This window comes from Macaca nemestrina, chromosome 15, assembly GCF_043159975.1.
Source record: "Macaca nemestrina isolate mMacNem1 chromosome 15, mMacNem.hap1, whole genome shotgun sequence".
NCBI classification, from domain to species: Eukaryota; Metazoa; Chordata; class Mammalia; order Primates; family Cercopithecidae; genus Macaca; species Macaca nemestrina.
The window spans coordinates 17,831,927-17,849,874 of record NC_092139.1 but is presented as its reverse complement, the minus strand read 5'-3'; the positions used below and the strand labels follow the sequence as shown (position 1 = coordinate 17,849,874).

Here is a 17,948-nt window from a genome sequence, read left to right as displayed (position 1 = left end):
GGGAGGAGGAAGAAGGGGTGATGGGGTACAGGACACCCCGCCTAGGAGCAAACCCAGGGTAGGGAAATCAGCATTGAGTGAGCGCCTACTGTGTGCCAGGGACTTTCCTTGACGTTCGGCTGCTGCTGTTCTAACCTTTTCTTGGAATGTGATACGTAATGCGAAATATATTTCTGCATTGTTGAACTCACACACATGCACACACAACACATTCTCACACCTGTCCCTGCAACAAAAGTGTTACACAATTCCTTCTTACTATGGGCGATACATGCTGCCATCGTATATCATAAAATAGGCACTTCTCCTTTTCTTAATTCCAGCTATGAGTCTCTAAATGAACTTCAAGACCACCACCCCTGCCCCGACCCCAGTGGTTTGGGACTTGAACAGAATTTCGCTCAGCCAGAGGGAGGGAATTAAGAGTGTTGACCTTGGAGTCACACAGCTTTTGGGTTCAAGTCCCAGTTCCCTTGCCCATGGCTGTGTGACTTGAACAAGGCACTTGACCTTCGGAGCCCTGATTTCTTCATCTGTACAACGGGGTTAATAGCATTGCAGGCTCAGAGCACTGTTGTGAAGACTCAGTGAGAACCTGTCTATACGCAGTTAACAAGGGCCTGGCACATAGTCAACCTCTAAGTGAATGCCAGTTGCTCTTATGACAGTGACTGTCATTGTCAGCTGTAGTGTCATGGTTGAGAAGAGAGACTCTAGAGCCAGACCACCTGGGTTCAGGTCACAGATCCACGCTATACTTCCTGTGTGGCCTTGGGTGAGTTACTTAAGCTCTCTGTGCCTACAGCTGTTCATCGGAGGATGAGAATAGAATCTTTCTCATAGGGTGGTTATGAGGATTAAAATAATTAATCCAGGTAAAGAATTTAGAAGAGAGCTTGGCACGTAAAAAGCCCTGGGTAAATGATACCTATCAGCATCATCTCATTTCATCCTCTCCTGTCCTTGCAAGGTAAGTATTTTCATCCCCATTGCAGAGCGGGGAGCTCTGAGGCCCAGAGATCGAGGCAACCTGCCTGAAGTCTCATAACTAGGAAGTGGCAGAGTTGGAAGTGCACTTTGGTCTCCTGAGCCTCCAGCACAGAGGCTGAGACAGGCTCGGAGCGCCACAGCCTTAGGGTGCGATGATGACACGGCCGCTGCCCTACAGAACAGGGAGTGGGCATTGGCAGGTTGACGCTGTTGCCATCAGTACACACATTATCTAGAATTTGTCCAGGACTCTGCAGTGAGGACATTGAGTTGCATTGTTCAAGATGATGGAGCACAAAAGTACTTCCCAGTGCACTGTCCCTAGGTGAAATTATCCTCTGGCAAATGTCTCTCCCAGCTTAACTCTGTCACCTTTTCATCACCCCCTGCATATTGCCTCCCATCGATGATTGGACATTGCATGCCGAGGGATTGGGTGTAAGGTACTTGCATCAGGAGCCCAGGTCTCATCCATCTCTCTGCTCCACCACCCTAGGTGGAGCTCAGGAGATGATCCAAGAGGTTCCTTCCCCTAAAGTGTTGGGGCCAGCTGCACCTGCACCCCATGGACTGGAAGTGAGGAGGCAGGGGAGGAACATCAAAGCGATGTCATTAGAAGAAGGGAAATGGATGTTGGATGAGCAAAGCCAACCGATGTCTGCCATGCTGGGGTTCTTGGGGGTTGCTTTTGAGGAGGGAAGGGAGCGGTTTTCCATCCAGGAGTGGAAATGGCACCGGCTTGTTCCACTTCCCAGCTGTGCTGCTGCCTAGTCATGTGACCTGGCCCAAGCACGTTCCTTCTGTCTCAGTTTCTCCATCTGTACATAGATGGAGAAATGGACCCTACTCTGGCGTTTCAAGATGCTATGGATTCTTTATATGTCATTTTTCCTTAACTGCCCAGAGACAAAGCGCACCTAGAAAGGGTTCTGAACTCCTCAAGAAGAAGAGTGCTGAGATGTGGCACCTCAGATAAGCATCTGTGGTGGAGAAAGCTGCGGGCAGCACCCCTCCAAGTCTGCTCCTGCTTAAGTGGTGTCTGAACTCACCACCTCTGCAGAACATCACCCTAGTCACTAAAACCCTTCCAATTTTTCTTTTTCTCCTCCAGACATCACCAGATCAGCCCCCCTGAGAGTGTCCCAGCTCTTCTCCAGGTGAGTGCCATTCACTTGTCTCCTGCTCACACACCCTCCTTTTCTTCTCTCTTGGAAGGTAGAGGTTGAGAGAAAGGGCCCTGGAGCCAGATTCCCTGAATAGGAATCCCAGCCGCAGCACTTCCTAGCTGAGTGAGCTTGAGCAAGTCACTCCACCTCCCTGGGCCTCAGCCGTCCCATCTGGGAGAGGGGGACAGTCGTGCTGCCTGCCCCCACGAAACAGCAAAAGCAGGTAAAACACACTTAGAATGGGGCCTGGAGCAGAGTGTCCTCAGAGTCTTAGCTATTATTTTCTTCTTTCTTCTCTTCATTCTTTTTTAAAAATTCTTTTCTTTCTCCCCTTCCTCTCCTTTCCCATGCATAGGAAATTTCTCAATTTCTTCCTTCCTTTCCCCCCGCCCCGTCTTTCTCTCTCCTTTCCTCATTCCTTTCCTTTCCCTTCTTTTCAACCTCCCTTCTTTCCTTCCCCCTAACCCCAACACAGAGTCTTGCTCTGTCATCCAGGCTGGAGTGCAGTGGCACAATCTCGGCTCACTGCAACCTCTGCCTACCGGGTTCAAGCAATTCTGCCTCGGCCTCACAAGTAGCTGGGATTACAGGCTCCCTTCTTTCTATCCTTATTTCTCTCTCCCTTTTTCTCTTTCCCTTCCTCTCTTCATTCCCCTTTTGTCCCTCATCCTTTTCTCTCCACCTCTCTCTCCTTTTTCCCCTTCCTGCTTTCATCATTTCTTTATTTTATTTTAAGTTCCAGTATACACATGCAGAACATGCAGGTTTGTTACATAGGTAAACATGTGCCATGGTGATTTGCTGCACCTGTCAACCTATCACCTAGGTATTAAACTCGCATGCATTAGCTATTCTTTGTGATGCTCTCCCTGTCCCCTGCCCTCCCCCAACAGGCCACAGTGTGTGTTTGTACCCCTCCCTGTGTCCATGTGTTTTCATTGTTCAGCTCCCACTTATAAGTGAGAACATGCAGTGTTTGGTTTTCTGTTCCTGTGTTAGTTTGCTGAGGATAAGGGTTTCCAGCTTCATCTGTATCCCTGCAAAGGACATGATCTTGTTCCTCTTAAATGGCTGCATATGGTGTACATGTACCACATTTTCTTTATCCAGTCTGTCATTGATGGGCATTTGGGATGATTCCACGTCTTAGCTGTTGTAAATAGTGCTGAATGAACATACGCGTGCATGCATGCTTTCTTCCTCCTCTACCACTCTCATATCACTCCTCAGTACCTAACCCCACATGAGCCCTGGCAACTCGGAGATGGATGAGATGCAGTCTCTGTCCCTGGAGAGCTAGTCTAGTGGGAGAGATAAACCAGGAAATCAGAGATCTCAACCTGGTGCCGTAAATGCTCCACCACAGGCACACACACTGGGGCAGTGGGAGCTCAGTGCTGGGATGGCCTTGCCCAGAGCCCTTTGGGTGCTGCCCTTGGGAGCAGCCATCCTGAGCCCGCTGCTGCATGCCATGCCCTGGGTACCCCTCAGGCCAGGTGGTGAGCTCCTCAGCATCTGGAAATCATCCTTCTTCTCCAACATTGGAGCAGCTGTTGATAAGGAAGGCATTTTCTTTGCCTTCCTTTCCCTCCAGAAGATGTTTTGGGGAGTATTAGTAGCAACCGAGGACTGTTAAATCTACCTAACTTTTTTAAGGCCTCAGAGTTAGAAAGCTCCACCATCCTTCCTCTGGGTTTTAACTTGAGCCCCTGTTTAATCTGAGCCACTTGAATGGGTTTTGATGGCAAGCAGGAGTTGATCGACTTGGGTCTCCAGCTTCTATTTCTCTTCTAAGGAAGGGTGTGAATTGGGAACATTTTCAAATAAGGCTGTCTGCTCTGCAGGTTGCATGCTTCTCAGTGCCCCAGAGAGCTGAAATATTGATGAATGAGATGCCTTCCAGGACTGGGGCTGACATCTCCAGCTCAAATGAGTTTCTTATGCATTTTGCAACAGGTTCCCCCAAATAACCCTTTATCATGGCAGTAGTCAAAAAGAAAGACGGGGATAAGGGACATCTGTTTATAATTCCATAAACTTTTGCATTCACCTGCTATGAGGCCTCAGGTGGAGGAGGAACTCTGGAAGCAAACAGGCTTTAACGAAAGTGATGTCACATAACCAAAATGGAATCAGACACAGATTGGGGAATCTCATCAACATTTACCTGTACGCTTAACCCAGTTATGATAGTTAGACGCATGATAGTTGTGGTGTCTGGGGGAGGATGGCAGAGCGGAGGGGTTAAGGGTGTGGCCTCTGGAGCCAGGGTTCAAATTCTGTATCAGCCGTGTGCTTGTGACGTGTTATTCACCTTTCTGCCTCTGTCTTCTTACCTGTAAAATGGGGATAGAAACAGAAATTACCTCCAAGACTTGTCACAGTTGTGGTGGAGTTTAAATGAGCCAATTCACATGAAGTAACTAGGACAGTGCCTGGCACGTAGGCATGAGAATTGACTACCTTTACCGCTAAGGGAAGTGGCCCTTGTAGGGATTGTTGCAGACAGGGTGTGATTCGGTCTCAAGAAGTGGCTGCTGCTCAAATCCAGCTTATTGATAGCACCACACAGGAGTGCAGACCCAGGTATGCTGAAGCACCTGGTTTTCAAGAGAAGGGAGACAAAGCAAGCGTGTGTGTGTGCATGCCTGCGTGTGTGTGCCTGTGTGTGTGTATGTGTGCGTGTAACCTGGTTTTCAAATATTAGCAACAATTTCAAATTAGGAAAAAAAAATAACTTCAGTGGCCGAAGAAGTTATATCCACGGATCTGTGGACTGGATGTGGCCCCTAGGCCACCATTTTGCTCCCTTTGTGTTTGAACAACTCACCTGGACTTTATTTATTGCTATCTGCAGGGCTGGATGAATCCCAGTCCTATGAGAAATAGCAGATTCATGGTTCCAAGCATGGGCTCTGCAGTCAGACTCCTTCGTTTAAGCTCTATATTTACCACTTTGTAGCTGTGTTTTCAGCTCTCTGAGCTTTGGTTTCCTCATCTCTAAACCAGGAGAGATAAGAGCCTCCACCCCAGGGATTTCATAAGAGCATCCGTGAGATATAATGTACATACCAGTTGCATGTGACATAATTCCCAACCCTTAGTAAAAAACACAGTGCTTGGCAGCACCCACAGTACAAATATCTTAAGTAGGGAACCCTGTACATCCTAGCCCATTATAGAACCTGTTGTTCTCCGTGGAGTAGAGAACCCATTTGTGGTCTTTGGTTGCAAGCAACAGAAATGAACTCTGGCTGATATAAGTCTAAAAGAACTTTTGGGGGAATATCTGGAGTAGCTCAAAACATAAATGAAATAATCAGGCCTTGAGAGAGATTAAGAATAGGACAGATTCAGCATTCAAGCAATATGGAGGATTTAAATTCCTAAGACAGAGTCTGATTGGAGGATCTTGCATCATGTCCCCACCCCTTAGCTAAGAGCAAGACATTTTGATTGACAGCCCTGTTAAAGCTGCAGTCAATTGAGAAGGTATCTAAATTAGGACAATCGGGGTAGGATAGGCTATGCTACAGTAATCAGTAAACCTCGACATCTCAGTGGCTTCACACAACAAAGGTTTGTTTCTTACATGAAGTCCAGTGTGGATGGGGTGAAACCCTCCAGGGCAGCTGTCTCTCCTCCACAAGCTGACTCAGGGATCCAGAGTGTTTCCATATTATGGCTCTGCCATCTTAACCTGTGCCCTCCACAGTTACTGTCAAAAGAGGAGAAAGGACAGGAGGGTTGCAGGGGATGTGTTCATTGGCCAGGCCTGCGAGTGGCTTACAGCATATCTATTTACATTCTATGGGGCTGAACCCAGTCACACAGCTGAATCTGACTGTACAGGAGACAGAAAATATAATCTTCCTGCTTCCCTGGAAGAGGAAAATGAAATGGAATTTGGTGAACATGTACGTTGTCTCTGCTCTGGAAAGAGCAGAACCCCAAAGAAAAATGGGGGTATTGATATCAAGATAAGGAAGAAGGGGTGCCAGACTGGGCTTGGAGATTTAATCTTCTCTCTTTCCACACAGATCTTGCCCACGTGTCCTCCCCAGCCAGCCTTCCACAGCCATGGCAGCCTACGGCCAGACGCAGTACAGTGCGGGGATCCAGCAGGCTACCCCCTACACAGCTTACCCACCTCCAGCACAAGCCTATGGAATCCCTTCCTACAGTGAGTAGCAAACAAGTCCTTACTCTCCTCCTCCTGTCCCCAAATCATGGTCTTTGTTCTGCACTATTGTCTCAGCTAAATGTGGATTGATAAACACAACCAACCTGATTCTGGATTAGAGATAAAGGGAAAAGAGTAACACTTTAAATATGGTTCAAATTCTATAGCCTATAATATGAAGACCCTTTTTGATGGCAAGAATTGGAAGTTGAACCTAAGCTGGTTTAGGGAAAATCGGAACTGAATGATTTGCATACTGAGAGATCTGTGGATACAACCCTCATCAGGTATGGCTGGATCTAGGTGCTAAAGTGTCATCACGAGGAGTAAGTCTCTTTCCATCCTCAGATGCTCCCAGCAAGTTCTCCCTGCATGACAGCAAAGATGGTGCCTGTCCACTCAAGGTTTGCATCCTTTTAGCTCCAAATGCCTAGTGGAAGGAGAGCTCGTCTTTCCCAGAAGTTCCAACAGAATCCCATATTGGCCCTCATTGGCCCAAATTGGGCCATGTGACGATGCTTATAGCAAGGCAAGGAGAACAGGGTGATGGAGATGAGGAAGCTGAAGCCTGTGGATTGTCTATGCAGGAGGGGTGGTTTTCTTAAAGGAAAACAGAGTGGTCATATTGGAAGAAGGAGAAATGGATGTGGTGGGGGACGGGGCAGAAACAACAGACCTCCCACCCTTGACTGTTCACATCTTACAGCTAAGAACTGAAGACTTGCGGACCTGGCTCACCGTCCATGCCCACCTGCCCTTGCCTCTGGCCTTGAGTCATGCTGTTCCCTCCCCTCCTAGCTGATATCTTAACCAAAGCCCTTTTAGTAGCAAGTGACAGAAACCCAAGCTAATCAGCTGGAGGAAACAGGAGTTTATTGCCTATGTAGCTGGAAAAACCTAGGGCACTGGCTTCGGGCAGGCCTGGGTCCAGGTCCTCAAGGAATGATATCAGGACTCAGCCTCTGCTTCCCTATCTGTGGACCTCAGGCTCAGGCAGTCTCTCCCACTGTGGTGGCAAAGACAGCCCTGGCAGTTTCGGGCTGCAGTGCCCCCCCAAAAAGAGAGCCCCCACTGTCTAGGACTTCCCGCAGAGTCCCAGGAATTTCTCTGCTGTACTCCCACATCCATCCAAGAAGATAGGTGTTGTGGGTGGCCATATTTGGCCACATGTCCACCCACAGAACCAGGGGTCAGGTCAGCCTCACCCAAAACAACTGATCTGAAGGTGGGGAAGGGGTGGTTCACAAAGGAAAAGGAGGCAGGAGGAAACTACGCTGTACCTGGCCCCAGATTTTTAAATCTGTATGTGTAATTTATGATGCACGGCATAAAGGAAGAAAAGACTTGTTTTAGGTTCTAGGACCAGGAAAGGCCTTTAAATAAGGAGCGAATTCAGCTGAGAACTGGGAGAGGGCCATGTGCAGGCATAGACAGGAGAGCGTCCAGGCAGAGGGGCAGCCCCTGGGAATGGGGAGGAACTTGGCAGTTCTGAGAAGATCAATGGCTGGAGCACGATGGGAGATGAGGTGAGTGAGGTGGGCGGGGCCTCTGAGGCCCAGGAAAGACTTGGGATTCTGCTCCAAGTGAGACTGGAAGCCAGTAGAGGGTTTGTCAGCAGTGGGTAATAGGATACAACTTATGTGGGATTTTTTTAAATTTTATTCTTATTTTTATTATTTTTAGAGATGGGGTCTGGCTCTGTCTTCCAGGCTGGAGTGCCATGGTGCAATCATAGCTCACTGCACCCTCTACCTCCCAGGCTCAAGCAGTCCTCCTCCCTCACCCTCATGAGTAGCTGGGACTACAGGCACTCACTACCTCCCCTGTCTAATTTTTTTTTATTTTTTTGTAGAGACAGGGTCTCACTTTTTTGCCCAGGCTGGTCTTGAACTTCTGGCCTCAAGCAATCCTCCTATCTCTGCTTCCCAAAGTGCTGCAATGACAGGCATGAGCCACCGTGCCCAGCCTAGGTTTTAAAGATCACACTGGCTGCTGTGGTGTGTCTGGCTCAGATGTAATCAGGAAGAGAAGCAGGAAGGCCGGTTGGGAGACAGATGAAGCCTGGAGCAGGAAATGTTGGAGGCCTGGGGCGAGGCCATGGCAGTGGACAGACACATGTAGACAGAATCAAGAGCAACTCTAGAGGCGGAATTGATAGGTCCTGTCGAGGCATCAGACCAGGCTTAGTAATCGTCACCATCGTTGACTTCCTGTCACTCACATTGGTTTATTTCCACTAATTCCTTTAATCCCCACCTCAACCCTACGAGGAAGGTCACCTCATTATCCTCCCTTGAGCGATAAAGAAACAGAGACTCAGAGAGGTTAAATAATTTACCCAAGGTCACCCAGCTGGTTGGTGGCAGAGGTAGAATTAAGCCCGGGTAGCCTGGCTCTGGACCCCGAGCCCTCACCCGTGGGGTTCCGACGCCTGGCTGTGCATTCTGTAAATCCTGGGGGATTACCTATGACAGACCTTGGCCAACAGGTGTGGGCATCTTTTCTAACTTTCTTCCCCTCCTGTGCTAGAAGGCTTAGAATACAATCACACATAAGTTACCCTGCTTGGCTGAGAGCCAAGAAAAATGAAGCCATATTCTTTTTCACATAAAAGAGAAAACTAGCCCTGTTCCCAGACAAAACATGGCATCAGAAGGAAATCAATTTGGTGCAAAGTTATTTTACTGTCTCAGTTACTTTTGGACCATCTGTTCCTGGATGATACAGTGTAGATGATAAGAGCACATGTCCTGGAACTCTGCTGCCCGGATTCACATCCCGCCCTTGCCTGTTGCAGGCTGCAAGACTCTGAGGGAGCAGCCTCCCCTCCTTAAACCTCAGTTTTCACGTTCATACAATGGGAGTAATACTAAGTCTACCCCTCTCATGATTGCTGGGGGGGTTAAATGAGATCATCTACACCAGGGATTGGCTAACTTCTTCTGTAAAGGTGCAGGTCATAAATATTTTCTACTTTGTGATCCATATGATCTTTATCACAACTACTCAGCTCTGCCATTGTGGCATGAAAGTAGCCAGACCATATGTAAACTAATGTGTGTATCTGCGTTCCAATAAAACTTTATTTACACAAACGGGCAGTAGACCAGATTTGGTCCATGACCCTGATCTAGATGAAGGGCTTCCTCACCAGGGCCCACCCCAAGAGAAATGCTCAACAAATGTCACCTGTCCCAGTAGAAGCGAGGCTGCCACACACACACACACACACACACGCACACAGAATGTCCATGTCACTGAACAATAACAGGTGGACGAAAAGCCGTTTCCCTTTATATCTGCCTGTGCCTGAGCAAGCCGTGTTTGCTCATCGTCTGGACAAACCTTGTTGAATCTTGTCAGGAAACTTTTTTCATTGCTCCTTGGCAAATAGTGCTATTTACTTTGTTTAAATAGCTGCAGGAAATAACACAATTGAGCAAACTAGAGACAAGGACAGAGTATTGAGTATTTTTTTCTCAATTTATTATGCAATATTAAAGACATACATAGTAGAGTAACACTACGACACCTATGAACTGACCGTTCAATTCAAAAAATAAAGGGAGGTGGCCTTCCTTTCCTCTCAAAGATTCCTGTGCCCCCAAATTTCATGTTTATCATTCCCCCACACTTCTTTATGTAGAAGAGATCAGCAAACTTTTTCTATAAAGAGCCACATAGTAAATATTTTTGTCTCAGCAGACTACACAGTCTCTATCTCAACCACTCAACTCTGCCATTGTATCATGAAAGCAGCCATAGACAAAGCATAAACAAATGGCTGTCTATGTCTCAAAAAACTTTATTTACAAAAATGAACAGCAGATCACATTTGGCCTATGGGCTGGAGTTTGCTGACCTTTAATGTAGAGTATTTTAAGCATTTTTTAAAATTTACCTATATTGTGTCTTTTAGTACAGATTCTTTTGCAACTTGCTTTTTCCACCCAACATTATGTCTGTAAAATGTATCCATATTCATACAAGTAGCTGTAGTTCATTCATTTTCACTACTGTATAATATTCCACTACTTGACAGCACCATAATTTATTTACTCATTCTTTAGATAGTCTTTTAGGGCTTTGTTTCTCATTACATAGGATGCTGCGATCAGCATCTTTGTGCGTTTCCCAGGGGTGGAAACCTACGAGAGGAATTTCTGGGTCGTGGGTTATAACCATTCTTCACTATCCTGGATAATGGTAAAGAATTTTTGTTGTCTCTGGCTGTGTACAAAGCCACTCCAGAACTTAGTGGCTTAAAACAACACTGACAAATTATTTCTGTGGGCTGGCCAGGTGGGCCTGTTGCTGGTCTCCCGCAGTCCCTCTCACGCTGCTGTGCTCAGCCAGCAGGTGGGCTGGGGCTGCCTCGATGGCACGCTGGGGCCTCCCTCTCATGTGGTCCTTCCTCCTGGGTTTCTTCAGACATGGTGGGCTCCGATTCCAGCAGGCTGAAGATGGAAGCTTCAAAGCCTCTGGGTGCTGAGTCTCCAGAACTACGAGGCGTGGTGCCACACACGTGGTCCCAGCTACTAGAGAGGCTGAGATGGGAGGATCACTTGAGCCTGGGAGGTCGAGGCTGCAGTGAGCCGTGAGCGTGCCACTGCACTCCAGCCTGGGTGACAGAGTGAAATCCTGTCTCCAAAAAAAATGTAGTTGTATATTTAATATTTATTTTATATCTATATGTGTGTGTTTATATGTGTGTGTGTGTGTGTGTGTGTGTGTGTGTGTGTGTGTATGGAACCTGTGATTCCTTAGTCATTATTGCTTAAGGCAAGCAAATAGTTTTAAAATTGAGTCGATTTTTTTTTTTTTTTTTGAGACGCAGTCTGTCCCTGTCACCCAGGCTGGAGTGCAGTGGCATGATCTCAGCACACTGCAACCTCTGCCTCCCACGTTCAAGCAATTCTCCTGCCTCAGCCTCCTGAATAGCTGGGATTACATATGTGTGCCACCACACCCAGCTAATTTTTTGTATTTTTTGTATTTTTAGTTTCACCATGTTTCCCAGGCTGGTCTTAAACTCCTGGCTTCAAATGATCTGTCTGCCTCGGCCTCTCAAAGTGCTGGAATTACAGGCATGAGCCACCATGCCTGGCCTGATGTTTCAAAATAACATGAAGTGAATCATTATATGGATGGTGCTGGGATACGGGAAAACCAAGCAAATGGTGCACAACATTGAAGATAGGGAAGCGCTCATTTGGTCCAAAACCCTCATTGTAGTCATGAGGAAACTGAGGCTTGGAAAGCAGAGGGCACCTGCCTCAGTGATATCCCAGAGCCAGGACAGGAAACGAGGACTCTGGACTGTGCCAAGTGCCATGGGCTGATCCAGAATTCACATCACTGAGCACCTGCTCAGGGGGCTGTTGATATTTTAAACACGAACCATCTCCTGTCTCTCCTCTGCTCAGATCCCTCCGGGGCCCCTCTCAGGATCAAAGCCAAAGGTTTTCCACTGCAGTATCTTTGCCCCATCCCCATGTTGATGATCTTTCTGACCTCATCGCTCACCCTCTCGCCACTCCAGCCTCACTGGCTTCCTTGCTGTTAATTCATCCAACATACCAAGTACGCTTCTGCCTCAGGACCTTCGCACATGCCTTCCCTCTGCCTGGACAGGTATTCCTTTGGGTATCCACGAATCTTGCTCCTTTGCGTCCTTCAGGTCTTTGTTCAAATGTCTCTTCCTCCGTGGAATCTCTTCCTCATCCTCCATGGGACCTTTCCGGATCACTCTGTTTGAAATTTCAAATCCCGACTCCTCTTGACCAACTTTGCTGCCTCCTTCCCTGCTTCATTCTTCTTTTTAGCACCATAAGACTCTAAATGGAGTCCAAAAGATTTAATCATGTTTGGAGAATTGTGTTAGTGTGAGGTTCATAAGATGGAAGGGAAAAGTGTGTGCCGCTGAGTGTGCCGGGGAGTCTGGGAGCCAATCATGTTGTCTCTTGTGTTAGCCAAAAAGTATTTCGTATGCTTCTCCTCTACTGTGGGTTTTTACTTGTTTTTCTACTGTCATTCTCCTCCCACTAGCATGTAAGCTCCAACCACTACAGTATCTCCAGCATCAAGATCTGTATCTCCTGGCCTGTTGCAGGTGCTGAGCTAATAGTTGTGAATGAGTGAATGAATGCTTAGTGGCTGTCTGGTTTTGACACCCTCTCTGAAATCCACACACTCACTTTGGTGCTTCCATGAGCGGAAGCCAGTGGAACTTGCAGATAGTTCACAAGCACCTTTTCAGAGGCCTCTTTCTCTTTGCTATGAAGATAGTCATCAGAGATGCCTGGGGAGCAGGAGGTCTGATGAGATCAGTCTGCCTCTGGGCCAAACCGTGACCAGATTTCCTTTGAACACAATCTCTTAGAGCAGTGTTTCTCCATCTGGTTTAAAAGACCAGTTTTCAGGTTTTTGCTTTTTAATTGCCATTCCACTATGGACTAATATTTTCATAAAATAAAATGAATTGCTAGAAAAATCAAATTAAAATATGTATTTATTTATTTGAGATGAAGCCTCACTCTGTAGCCCAGGCTGGGGTGCAGTGGCGTGATCTCAGCTCACTGCAACCTCCACCTTCTAGTTTCAAGCAATTCTCGTGCCTCAGACTCCTGAGTAGCTGGGATTACAGGTGTGCACCACCACATCCAGTTAATTTTTGTATTTTTAGTAGAGATGGGGTTTCGCCATGTTAGCCAGCCTGGTCTTGAACTCCTGACCTCAAGTGATCCGCCCACCTCGGCCTCCCAAAGTGCTGGGATTACAGGCATAAGCCACCATACTGGGCCAAATTAAAATGTTTTAAAAACATACTAAATACAAGTCTGGAGAAATGGCCTTAGATGTCAGAACAATGCCAAGTTGCTGCAAAAGTGTCTGCATGTTTACTTCTCAGTGTCTGACTTTCTCGTTCTGAATTTGTGACTGATGCATGGACCGCAGTCCGGACAACAGACTTACGGGATGAAGGCCCTCGTGCGCCTTTGCCATTTTCATATTCTCTTCTTTTTCTCATGGATTAGAATTTTATGATCCAACCGCTTCAGCAAACAAAAGAAGAGGTGAAAAACTTTATTTTCTTTTCTTTCGTAGTCATTCATTCACCAGTTTCTGAGCACCTACTATGTGCAAGACAGGGAGCCACATATGGGGAGACTTCAGGGTACAAGAGGGACCCAGCCCCGCCCTCCTCGAGCCTCCAGCCTAAACAGAGAGCAGAGGTTCAGCAGTGAACTGGGATGAGTGCCAGGCAGGAGAACTGCATGCTACTCAGGGCTGACTTAGATCATAGAAGGCCTTTCTAGGCAAACAATATTTGCCTAATAGAGAAGAGGGAGGTGTGGGTTCCAGGCAGAGGAAGCAACATATGCAAAGGCTTTGAGTCCAAAGACATTGTTGAAGTTTGTCTCTATCTATTTAAAATGGACAATGTAGGCATCCTTAGATGCAGCAATTTCTGTCTTGTATCCAACCAAGACAAACACTGTGACATTGCTGGAGGAAGTATGTACATTTCATCTTGGATTGTAATAGTAAAAACTGGCATCAACCTGGATTTCATCATCAGGGAACTGGCTGAGCAAGCAGTGATATTTCTGATTTCAGCTTTCCATCCCATCACTGAAACAAACAGTGTCTGAGCATATGACTTGAGCAAAGTAAGTGAAGGAGCCCAGGAAAGGCAGTGAGGTCGGAGGGGTGGGCTGAGCCCACACAGGGCCTTGGGGGTCACTGCACTGCAGAGTTTAGATTTTACTTTAGGTGCATGGTGAGGCCGACTGTACCCAATGCAACCTTAACCACTCCTGGTGGACTGAGCAAAAAGAAGGTGCTGTATAAATATTGCTTGTTTCTGCCATCATTGTTGTTACTAAAGTCTGGCACCATCAATGGCTTAAAACCCCTCACACCTATTATTGAGAAGCATCAAGATAAGGAACCTTGACTTCAGAGTTATCTGCCAATTGCAAGACCCCAGTCCAATGGATGGGCAATCTCAATTCCCACATCTTTAAAATGAGAGAAGTACTATATTGCCTGTTTCGTGAGACTGATGTGAGGATGAAAGAGATGTGTGCTTTAATTACTTCATTCAGAGCCTTTGTGTGTTCATTCTTTCCTCTTTAATTTCCTAACAACCCATCATTTCACAAGAAAGGAGGCCTCCAACCTGGGGTTGCAGGAAAAACTTCCGAGGTCACCAATCAATGAAGCAAACCATCTAGGACTCCAGCCCAGATTTCCTGACTCATAATCTATCTGTTTTTACCTTACTGAGCATTCTCTTATTTTGTGGGGTTGACAGGATAAGAAGGAGGTAATTTCAATAAAAAAACCATCAGCAGAACTAGAAGTGTTCTTGAAAGAAATGAAATTTTAAACAGCAATGAGATACTGTTTTATACCCACAAGATAGACAGAGATAAGCAATGTTTGATAACACAGTTGGTGTGGTTGTGGAGAAGCAGGGCTCACTCAGTGCTTGGAGAGAATGTCACCTACAATGTAGGGAGCACCATTCAGCAACATCCAAGAAAATTTAAGACGCTCTTGCCCTGGACTCGGTGATTCCAACTACTGGGAATTTACCTACCTAAAAGACTTGCACATGTGCACAAAATGTGTGTGTGTGGTGTGATGACTATAAGCTGCAGCAAATACATATGTATATGCATATAGGTACATCTATATGTTAAATATATTTTCTGCATGTATGTGTGTGTGTATGTATACACATTTGCTGCGTGTGTGTGTTATGTGTGTGTTTGCTGCAGCTTAAATTAGAGTCATAAAATCTAAAAACCACCCAAAAGTTAATGAATAGGAAACTGGTTAAATGGTAGGGAAACCACACATTAGAATGTCACACAGCCATCAATACAAAGTAAGGAAGAATTTTATAAGCTCATGAAGAATGATCATTATCACATATTATGAAGCAGTAAAAGAAAAAAATGAAGAACAGAATTTATAGAATACTCCAGTTTATTTTTTAAAAGATGGAATAGATATATACATTACATATGTGTATTATATGCATAAGTTGGTATATGCACAGAACTTGTCTGGAAGTGAACTGTGTTCCATAAAGCTCGTAATCATGGTTGCCTATAGGCAGAAGAGCTGGGGTTTGAGGTCAGGGATAGGAAGAGACACTTTATGCCTTTTGTACTATTGGAATTTTCTACAATGCATTCATTACAGTTTCGATAAAAATTAAGTGAATGAGCTGATGATGGTTAGCCTCACCTCCTCAACACAGTCCCTTTCTCAACCAGTTGTTCATGGGATTAGTACCTATGCTTTAGGTAAGCATGCCACGTTTTGCTGAAGTAGAAGGCAGATTTGTAACTGTGGCCTTGGGATAAGCAGGTCCCCCCCCCCCCGCCCATGAGATTGGAGAGTGTGTCTGACAGTTAAGTGACATCATCTTTGCAGAGGAAGGGTGGTTCATTTCACACCTTTGCCCAAAATCCTAATGGACATTTAAGCCATACACGGCACTGCCCAGGGGAGTAGTGGGCTGCAGGCTTGCATACCTACCACGCTGGCAGGTAGCATGAAGCTGGTGGCGTTTACAAAATATGAGACATTTGTAGCCTGCCTTTCCCTTCTCCACTTTTGATAGGATCCTAGGATGTACCAAAACAAATCACAACTGCGATGAGAAAATAGCATCTTAAAACCAGCCTCAAAGTCCTGCAGATGGAATGAAATCTGTGATCACCTGGGAAACATGTGAAAGGGGCAGCTTGTGGTCACATGTGATGCAGACATGGTGTTACTAGACCATCTTGTCATTCAAAAAGAAGCCATATCTCCAGCTTCTTGTGTATGAAATATCCTTACTTTTAAACAAAATCAACTAATTCAGTTTTTCTTAAAAATATGCAGGCCAAGTCAAATATGTCTATAGGCTAACTTTGGCTGACAAACCACCAGTTTGCAACTCCTCATTAGGAAGCTGATAAAATTGCATGCTGTCTTGACCCAGTAGCTCTTTTGTGGGTGACAAGGATGCATCCTAATCATGTGTCCTTGGTCCTTTTGTTTTTCCCCTTCTTCCTTCAAAGGCATCAAGACAGAAGACAGCTTGAACCATTCCCCTGGCCAAAGTGGATTCCTCAGCTATGGCTCCAGCTTCAGCACCCCACCCACTGGACAGAGCCCATACACCTACCAGATGCACGGTCAGTGTGGCGCTGTGGCCCCTTCCTGCCCGTCTCTAAGGACCACCTAAGTTGGGTGTCCATTCATTCATTCATTCAGCAGATTTTTTGAGCACCTACTATGTGCCAGGCTCTATCTCAAGGAGTGGACAAAACAGATACGAGATCTGCCTTCATGGTCATTACCTGGCATTGGGGAAAGACTAATGATAAAGTCGGCAAATGAGCCAGATGATTTGGGAAGGGGTTGAATGTAAAAAAAAAACCTGGTCTTTGCATATTGAGTGATGAGCACTTGGGAGGTCAGGAAAGTCACCGTGAGATTTGTGACTTTAGATCAAATCATCAGGGAAGGCTCTTGAAGAGATGACATTGGACAGAAACCCGAAGGGTGAGGCAAAGCAGCCACGTAGACATCTTAGGGAAGAGCATTCCAGGTAGAGGGAACAGCCTGTGCAAACGCTGCATGCAGGGAAATGTCTGGATGTATTTGAGGCACAGAGCAGAGACCCGTGAGACTGGAGCAAAGTCAGAAGGCATGTAGGAGGAAAGAATCTTGGACGAAGAGCAAGGCACAATCACGCATGGCCTTGAGGGATGTGGGAAGGAGTTTGCTTGTATTTTAAGTGTGATGGGACAGGCAAGTCTATTGTAGAGACTCAGAAATGTTGGATGGTGGAAATATTGGACAGTCAGGTAAAGAAGCTGTTATTCCAGGCAGGAGGATCAAGGCTCTGCAGCCCCAGAGGGTGGCCTTAAGGAAGAAAGAACTCCATTGTGTAATCCTCCACCCACATGCCATAAGGAACTGGCTTGCCGGGTTCTCCCATGCTCACCTCCACTCTTTACCATCCAAGAGCCCTTCTCGGTTCTGATGCCCCCTTGGGAGCATGCTGGAGGTGATGCATGGAGCAGAGGGCTGGTGGCTGTAATTTTTGGGATCCCCATTCTGCTGTTTCCCTTTATATAAGTTGCTAAAAATTACCATCAAGGGTCTGAAAAAGTAAAATGACAAAGTGCTGGGCTGATGAATGATTGTACTTTTTTTTGAGACAGAGTCTTGCTATGTTGCCCAGACTGGGCTCAAGTGTTTCTGCCACTTCAGAGTATCTGCGACCACAGGTGTGCACTGCTGCACCCAGCTTTGATAGTACTTTTCTTTTAAAAGAAACTACTTGGAAGTATTATCACTTCATCTTGATTATTTTAATTTTTATTAAGGAAGTAATAAAAATGGTTATCAAGGGCAACATTTCAGGAAAAATAAAATTGTGAAAGGAGAACAATAATCTTAGAGATGTGTGTAAGGAAAGCAGGTGATAAGCATTCATGCCCAGCCCTGAGAATAGCTCTCTGGAAAGGTCTGTGTTCAAGTTTGTCAGTGATGCCATGAGCTAGCCTTGACCAAACATGCTAGCTGCCAGG

At 46.1% G+C, this 17,948-nt stretch overlaps 1 protein-coding gene across 2 annotated transcripts in view; it reads left to right on the top strand.

Annotated features, from left to right (window-relative positions):
• The window catches only part of LOC105496488 (EYA transcriptional coactivator and phosphatase 2), a 201,859-nt gene that overhangs the window by 8,991 nt on the left and 174,920 nt on the right, over positions 1 to 17,948 (top strand). Inside the window, exons 2-4 of one of the 2 annotated variants that reach the window (XM_011766964.3) lie at positions 2,102 to 2,147; positions 6,197 to 6,339; positions 16,428 to 16,544. In XM_011766964.3, coding sequence (XP_011765266.2) covers positions 2,102 to 2,147; positions 6,197 to 6,339; positions 16,428 to 16,544 — 306 coding nt within the window. Of the gene's footprint in view, positions 1 to 2,057; positions 2,148 to 6,196; positions 6,340 to 16,427; positions 16,545 to 17,948 lie in introns of those variants that run through there. The other variant, XM_071079176.1, reaches the window with a different exon arrangement.